This window comes from Nelumbo nucifera, chromosome 1 (assembly GCF_055504915.1).
Source record: "Nelumbo nucifera cultivar China Antique chromosome 1, China Antique-T2T, whole genome shotgun sequence".
In the NCBI taxonomy this organism is placed as follows: Eukaryota; Viridiplantae; Streptophyta; class Magnoliopsida; order Proteales; family Nelumbonaceae; genus Nelumbo; species Nelumbo nucifera.
This window is the reverse complement of record NC_142649.1, coordinates 78436283-78442953: the sequence shown is the minus strand read 5'-3', so window position 1 is coordinate 78442953 and position 6671 is coordinate 78436283. Positions and strand designations below refer to the sequence as shown.

The following is a 6671-nucleotide window of genomic DNA, read 5'->3' as shown; positions in this document are numbered from 1 at the left end:
GGTTGTTTTAGAGATTATACTGGTTAACTAAAACCAAATCGGTACCTTCAGTTTTTCAAAAATATAGAACCAACCGTTTTGGTTCAATTCGGTTTTTTTGATGTTTCGGTTTTTTATGCTCACCCCTAATTCCGTCCATCTCTTCATTAACTTGAAGTCTTGAACAATCTCGTAAATCATAACCTAACACACTCAAATTAAACAAATAAACAAAGCAGAAAATGACTTCAAAATAAATAAATAAACGACGACAGGAATGGATTGATAGAAAACACCTTAACAGGTTTACATGGTTGTTATGCTAAATTATATAAAGCTCGAGTATCCAAAAACCAGTTTCATGGAGGAAATCGTCACATTAATTATGATATCTCCAGACTCCAATGGGCGTAAATGCACATTTTAACTCCTCGTCGCTTTCTTACATTCATCAAATGTTTCAATTTTTTCCTGCATAAACTTTGAAGAATATATTCTTCAATGCAGTTCTCTTATTTTTGTCGGTTGATTGGCCATGCAATATGTGAACAAATCAAAAGAGCTCTATTAGTATTCCTTTGTCTTCTAGATTTCCTATTCTAACACCAAGTGAATAATCATTCATTACGCTTTGTTGCTGAAGCCTTTTCACTTCCTAGAACTTGCATGAGAAATGTGGACAAATAAAGAATATGAAGAATATCAAATTTCAGTATATATAATAGCAATAAATTTCAATATCAATTAGGCTATTGAATTTGGTATAGAAACAGAAAAGGGGCAGACATTTTTTCTTCAATCATTACATGCCTCCGTTTCACTTATATATTTCCCTGTTCTAGTCTCCTTCCCATATCCAAACCACCCAGCCATCTCCTCATCATCAGTGGCTTCTAGCAAACCTGGTCTTTTTCTGAAGCTTAGTGAATTAAAATCATCAGCTGTTTCCTTCTCCCTTCGAGCACTTGCATGTCTCTTTGACATCTCAACTTTCCATCTTTCCCTCTCTAATGGACTTTGAGATACGGCACTCTTACCCCCTACAATAGGAAAATCTTCAAACTTCTGGAAATTCTTCCATGGGCTAAATTCAGCATCACCTCGATGGCCATCTTCACTGTCCCTACAATTTTGTCTCTCTCGTCTACTAGAAGGCTGACTATCGGTTACATCATCATTTGTTACAAACTTTATTCCATGACGTTGATGAAAGCCTCCACCTTCACGCTGAATCTGAACTAAAGTACCTGGGTAACTTGATGCTTTGGGCCGTTGCCAGTCACATTTCAAGCATCTCATGTTTCTCTTGAAATTTAAGTAACTACATCTGTACAATAATGTTTAAGGTCAAGGTAATATACACTCAAAAATAAAAAAAAAGGGGAACCAATTTTAGAGAGATTGAAAGTTGCAAGTAGAAGAGAACTCACGACTCGCATTCCCACTCCCCTGGATTGAGTTGGCGCTTTGGAGGTTTCTCTTTACATTGCAAACATCTTATATTCTTGGCAAAATTTAAGAAATTACATCTGTAAAATTTTAAATTAGGTAATGTGAAAGATACGCAAGCAACATAGAGGGGAAGAATGATTACCAAACACACACACACACAGAGTGGAGGAATCTGAAAAACTCTTACTTGTCACATAACCAGTCTCCTTTTTTCATTGGAAGGTGGTCCTGATCCTCCCCAAGTTTCACGAGTCTTTCTCGGAATATCCCATCACAGCACAAGCACTTTATGTTTCTTGCAAAATTTATGAAATTGCATCTAAAACAGGTAGAGGAAATATCAAATTGAATTATATACTAACCGTGAAGTCTAAAACAGCATATAAACACTAGGGACGTACTTTGGGCAAACCCAGTCACCTTGCTTCATTGGAACACTAATTTGGTTTTGTTGTTGCTGGCCTGACTGCTCAGACAGAGGTGAAATCCTTTTCGAAGTTGTGGCTTTAAGAGTAAAAGAATCAATTTCTTTGGTGCTAAACTCTACCATTTCATTCAAAAGCCTCCTAACAGATTCCTTAACTCTCTTATCTAAGCATGACTTGTTCTCCACTGAGCCAACAATGGGATCAAGGCCATAGACTAATAAGATGCGCATGATGTCAACTGTGCGTCCACCTTCATCCTCACGAGCCTTCACATAGGCCCTCTCACAGTTTCCCCTCAAACTGCAGGAACTACAAACCTATTAAGATAGTTGATTACATTAGGTTTGACATGCCATTATTATCTTTTACCTATTAAGCAGGGATGCAACATAAGCCAGGTTGCCAACCTGAGTCCAATTCATAGGACCCTCAACCCTAACCAATCCTGCCAGAATACTAACCTAAGGTAGTCAAGTCAAAATCAAACCATATCGGACTGGTTTGTTTTCAGGTCAAATGAAGTTGAGCACCATGCAAGAGTGTAACAAAATGTTAATTTAAAAGAGGCTTGAGACATTTGAATCCACAATTTTTTTTTTCGTTTGAGAATTAAAACAAACTTTTTTTGGCTTTTTCACAAAGAAATAAAATATTCAGGCCCAGAACCTCAAGATTAACCCCACTTTAATTGGGATGGAACTTTCCAACCTCATATTCACTCAAGGTATGGAGAAACTAGCCTTGTGTTAGATCAGTTAGGTTCAGGTTGAGCCTGACCCAAGTTGCACCCAACTAAGCAATTTTATGAGTAGAAAGACATTGCATCACTTTCAAAGTACTGACAATGAAGAGAAGAGAAAGCCAGCATATACATTTCCTTCGTCGATGCCCACATGTGCCCTTAGTCGCTTTCCAGAGTTAACAACTTTTCTGTCTATGCTTGGGCAACCAGATCCCACAATCATCTGAATGTCTTTCCGAGAGAAATATCTATCAGGAAAAGCATTTGTTGGACAATAAGTACTAATAAATTTCACAGATTTAGATTGTAGTGCAAGTATCTTATTAGTTGAATGTGTGCAAAATCAGCATTGTGCTTTATGGGTGTGTTAAATACTTAGGCTTAGTTTGGAAGGAGTACAACTGCAAATATGTAGAGTGCAAAATCTTATATTTTGTATGTATTTGCACTGTACATATTTGCATTTGTACTATTTCCAAACTAAGCCTTAAGATATTTATCACCTAAAACCAAAGAATAGAAATATAAATGTCTTTATACTATTGAAAATAAAAAGTCTAATACAAAAGAAAAGAAAAGGAATAAAATATTAAAATGGTCAGCTTTGAGGGAAAAAGAGAAGGGGGAAAGGTTATGTTTCCTAAATGTCTTAATTTGACCGTTTAGCTTGTATTTTGTATCTTGATCCCAAGCCTTTTGCAGGAGGAAGAATGATGAGTCAGTTAGGCAGCAGGAAGATAACTTTTTCCAAGTATTACATGAATCCTAATTGCATATAACAGGATCCATGTAGCAATCCTAAAGTATGGATAAGGCTTAGTTGATAATGATGATGATCCTCTCTCTTCCCAGTTCCCAGAGAGAAAGAAAGAGAAAAGAGGTTATCCTTTTTTTTTTGTTTTTTTATTGGCAACTGTTCAGTTTACTAGTTTGTGTAAAAATGTACAAAGAATAATGTGCCTAAAATCCTGCTGAGATTAGGCCAAAACTTGCTGCACCTATAATTCCACTCATTTACATTTATTTCACCCCATTCCCTGGGTTAATAAACCACAATAGAATTGATTTGTATTCACTCATTGCCTGGACAAAGCATCTGCCATGCTGTTTTCCAATCTTTCAGTCCATGTGAATGAAGTTCTTGGCTCCTAGCTGGGTTTATCACTTCTCTGTACTGCCATGTACCTGGTTTTAGTTATCTTTTCTTTTCATTCTATCTTTACCACTTCTGAACTGGCTTTTCTGCTCCAAATTTCAGAAATTGATGATTTCCTTGAAAAAAAAAAATCCCCTTTTCACCTCCATTACACTTTTTTCCTGGACGAATTGTGTTCATTCTCTACTTTTGCTCCTCTTGACCAAAAACATGGTCTCATCATTTCCCTCCTGAGTCATTTCTTTTAGATACCAATAAATCTTAAAAGATCTTAAGAACTCATTCCAATGCCTAGTTGTCAAGGTGTCTAGGAGATTTAGGCAACAATGGGGTACCTAGTAGCCCAGGCAATAAAAATTTTACAAAATAAAAAACTAAATTTTAGTTAATTCCTAGTTTTGTATACCATTCCGTTGCATATTAATTGGAAAAATAGAAATTCTCTTTACTAACAACATTAAATTTACTCTCAAAACAATATATTTTAGAAAACATTGAAACTAACATCTCTAAAATACTATTGTCTTGCATATGATGATTTTCCATGTTTTGAGAGTTTTTTTTTTCAAAAAAAAAAATTAACATTTTCAAAAATAATACTAATATAATAAGTATTTAATAGAGCAGTTTCATATTAAATTAGCAACTGAAGAAGGCTAGAGTTTTATGTGATAAATTAAGAAAGATTTAAGTATAAAAGAAAAAGGACAGGGGTTTAGCCACTGTTTTATTTGATAAATCATGTTAACAAAGAACTATTCTCTCATAAGGTTTCGGTTAAATATCTCAGCTGTTGAGGTTCCCAATATGCTATAACCTAAATAGTGTCCACTTTTTCTTAAGATTCTGAAAGTTTCTTTTCATTTCACTGCAATTGCCATCATTCAACCTAAATAAACAAACGAGTAGAAAGATCCAAACTGCCTTCATTCCTTTTGAAACCAAATGGAGGATACAGGGCATTGCTTTTGCATCGCATCCAACCAAACCTTGACTCAACATCCTTAAAAGGAAAATGGTTGTTTAAAGAAAATAATAAATTGCACCTAGAAAAGTCATTCAACAGTGAACAGCGTACAAATCGGGGGATTTGCTTTTTATTCTTGAGTAATCCTATTATATAAAGTTGACAAAGTTAGAGCAAATTTCACAAGAAAACAATCAAGGTATGCCTCACACTCAGTTCTAATAAAAAATTTACTGAACTGAACTGAACCCAACTTTGGGAATTGGGATCATGAACCTGCCGAGTTCGGTAAACAAAACTTCCAACTAAAGTCAAGCTTAAACTCATAAATTTAAATTCAATGAAATAAACACGGGTGGAATGAATTCAATCGCCAAATAATGTAGTGTATATGAATGGCTTATTGGTACTTACCTTAGGAGGTCGAACCGATCACGGGCAAAATTGAGGCACGCAGTTCGGATTTGGTTCGTATCCTTGGTGCTCATTTGTTCATGATTAAAAGGATATCCGCTTCCTTCGAAGTAACCTTTATTGAGGAGGCGTTCCATTAGTTCTACCCATTCCGGCCACGGGTGTGAAATTTGGACCTTCGACACGACGGAAGACATCGTTGGGCTAGTGTTTCGACTACTAGAGATTTTTTCATTGTCTTTTTTATCTTCTTCTCCTATTCTATCTGGTTTTAGAGATTGGAGCTCTTCGACCTCTTGCAAAATGAAATCAAGCTTTGAATCAGGGGCTAGGGTTTGATTGGAAGAGTGCAAACATGAAATGGGGAAGAGAGTTGTGGAGATTCTGAATCGATATCTGAGGTTTCGAAGAAGAGATATCATGAATAACGGGGAAAGATCTCACAGAGTCGCAGTAAACAAAACTTTCGGGCGCCAAGCTCATCAGCTTGTCGAACTGCCGTTATTATGGACTGACTGTAACGTCCAATTCGGGTCTTATAGATAGGTTTAGGGGGAGCATGCTTTTGTAGACGGGTCTTCCCGTCTACGATCTCCAATAGGTCCTAGTTCAACAATCAACATTGATATGCCAAATGCAAAACTTTATTTTCCACCATTTAATTGGATTCACAAAATCAGATCATGGGTAATGCTTCAAATTTTCAAAGAAAACCAATAATAAAACAAAACTAAAGAAAAATTAAAACCCTAATTTCATATAAATGTAAAATTTAAATAAATAGGAAAAATTCTCGATTAGTACCCTATACTTTGGGTCTAGTGCCAATGTGTCAATTTGGTCATCGAACTTTAAAATGTGACAATTCAGTATCCGAACTTTTAAAATATGTCAATCCAGTATTTGTTATAAACCAGTTGTCAAGTGGCATGCAAAAAGACACAAAATACCCTTCATATGTCATCTAATTTTTTTTATCAACCATCCAAATGTCTAAATCTAGTGATGGATGATGATCTTCTCCTGAACATTGAACATCATTTTACCAATTTCAAGAGAAAGTTGGGAAGAGTTATGTTATTACAGTGGACAAGCACAAATCTATATAACCAATTAACCATAACGAAATCGTGATATTTATAGTCCACGTGAAGATTATCAAGGGGAGAGAAGAAAAGTAGTCAAGAAGAAATCAAGAACTTGATTTTGCACCTCACCTAATCTCTCATTTTGTTTTCTATCAAAGCAAATCCAAAAGTCTTCAAACCGCCTCAGCTTTAATTGAAGATGGAGCTATATGACATTTCTAATTAAATGGTGTCCATCTAAGTTCAATTAAAGTATTATTTTTTAGGGATATGTCTAGTTTATCTGATCACAATCTAAGTTATGCTTTAATGCAATTTCATATTCTCTAGATAAATTTGTATTATTTTTTTGTATCTTGATGCTGATTTTTATTAATTTTTGGGAAAAAATAATTTTTATTGGCTTGTTATTATTTTTGTAATATTTTTAGGTAATATTATAAAA

General features: G+C 35.1%; 1 protein-coding gene across 3 annotated transcripts; it reads right to left on the bottom strand.

Annotated features, from left to right (window-relative positions):
* Nucleotides 1–672: 672 nt before the first annotated feature.
* Nucleotides 673–5662, bottom strand: LOC104605676 (uncharacterized). Of its 3 annotated transcripts, none has more exons than XM_010270525.3 (6): nucleotides 5139–5662; nucleotides 2703–2849; nucleotides 1833–2159; nucleotides 1619–1750; nucleotides 1410–1508; nucleotides 673–1306 (listed from the first exon to the last, which is right to left on the bottom strand). In XM_010270525.3, exons 1-6 carry the CDS (start codon nucleotides 5558–5560, stop codon nucleotides 775–777), a joined length of 1659 nt encoding a protein of 552 aa, XP_010268827.1. In that variant the 5' UTR covers nucleotides 5561–5662; the 3' UTR covers nucleotides 673–774. The 3 variants fall into 3 exon arrangements, with proteins under 3 accessions (XP_010268827.1, XP_010268828.1, XP_019054702.1); XM_010270526.3 differs by having other exon boundaries at nucleotides 1833–2176; nucleotides 2732–2849; nucleotides 5139–5661; XM_019199157.2 differs by having other exon boundaries at nucleotides 2732–2849; nucleotides 5139–5646.
* Nucleotides 5663–6671: the final 1009 nt, after the last annotated feature.

Bases quoted from the DNA above. Each gene is read 5' to 3' on its own strand.
- LOC104605676 (XM_010270525.3), bottom strand. From the start codon at position 5,560: ATGATATCTCTTCTTCGAAACCTCAGATATCGATTCAGAATCTCCACA. The intron at 2,160-2,702 runs GTCAGTACTTTG...TAGTTCCTGCAG, and splicing joins GGCTTTCTCTTCTCTTCATT to TTTGAGGGGAAACTGTGAGA. The intron at 1,751-1,832 runs GTACGTCCCTAG...TACCTGTTTTAG, and splicing joins GGTGACTGGGTTTGCCCAAA to ATGCAATTTCATAAATTTTG.